At 75.8% G+C, this 591-nt stretch overlaps 1 protein-coding gene across 1 annotated transcript in view; it reads right to left on the bottom strand.

Moving 5' to 3' along the window:
- EMX1 (empty spiracles homeobox 1) overlaps positions 1-111 on the bottom strand; it is a 17,269-nt gene extending 17,158 nt beyond the window's left edge. The window contains exon 1 of the mRNA XM_010829879.1: positions 4-111. Within this exon, the coding sequence (XP_010828181.1) occupies positions 4-104 (101 nt within the window). The 5' untranslated portion in view covers positions 105-111. The remainder of the gene's footprint in view (positions 1-3) is intronic.
- Positions 112-591: the final 480 nt, after the last annotated feature.

Genomic DNA, 591 nt, shown 5'->3' on the forward strand with positions numbered 1-591 from the left:
AACACGGCCGCGCCCGCCAGAGCCGAGCGAGGCACCCGGGCTCTGGGGAGCGCTCCGCGTCCTGGCGCCGCCGCCGTGCGGGGTGTGCACCCAGCCAGGCACATGCACACACACCAGCACCCTTCACCTCCCCCGCCCGCCCGCCCGCGCTCAGCCCCTGCCCACAAGCCAGGCGCGGAGCGGCGAGGGGCGTGCGAGCCAGCGAACGCGGAGTCGGGCCACGGCGCGAGGCTAGGCGCGCCGGCCTCTGCGGCCAAGCGGGCAGCTCCCGGCGCCGGCACCGGCGCGGGCTCCGAACGAAGCTACGAGCTGCTTCTACCGCCTGGGGACTGAGCCCGGCCCCTTCCCTTCCGAGTCCAGCCAGGACCGACCCCCGCCCCCGGTCCTCCCAGCAATGTCCTGCCCGGCCTCGGCCACCGCGCTGCTAGGCGAGAGTTAGCGGGCACCTGCCCCGCGCTCGCCCATTGGCCGCCGCTCACCTGCCCCAAGGTGGGGGGCGGGGCGGGGCGGGGCGAGGGACCGCGGGAAGGGAAAGGAGCCAGCAGTCGGAGGCAAAAACCGGACTGGAGCTTGTGCCGGGCGAGCTAGGCC

Source organism: Bison bison, unplaced genomic scaffold, assembly GCF_000754665.1.
Source record: "Bison bison bison isolate TAMUID 2011002044 unplaced genomic scaffold, Bison_UMD1.0 scf7180017864508, whole genome shotgun sequence".
NCBI lineage: Eukaryota > Metazoa > Chordata > Mammalia > Artiodactyla > Bovidae > Bison > Bison bison.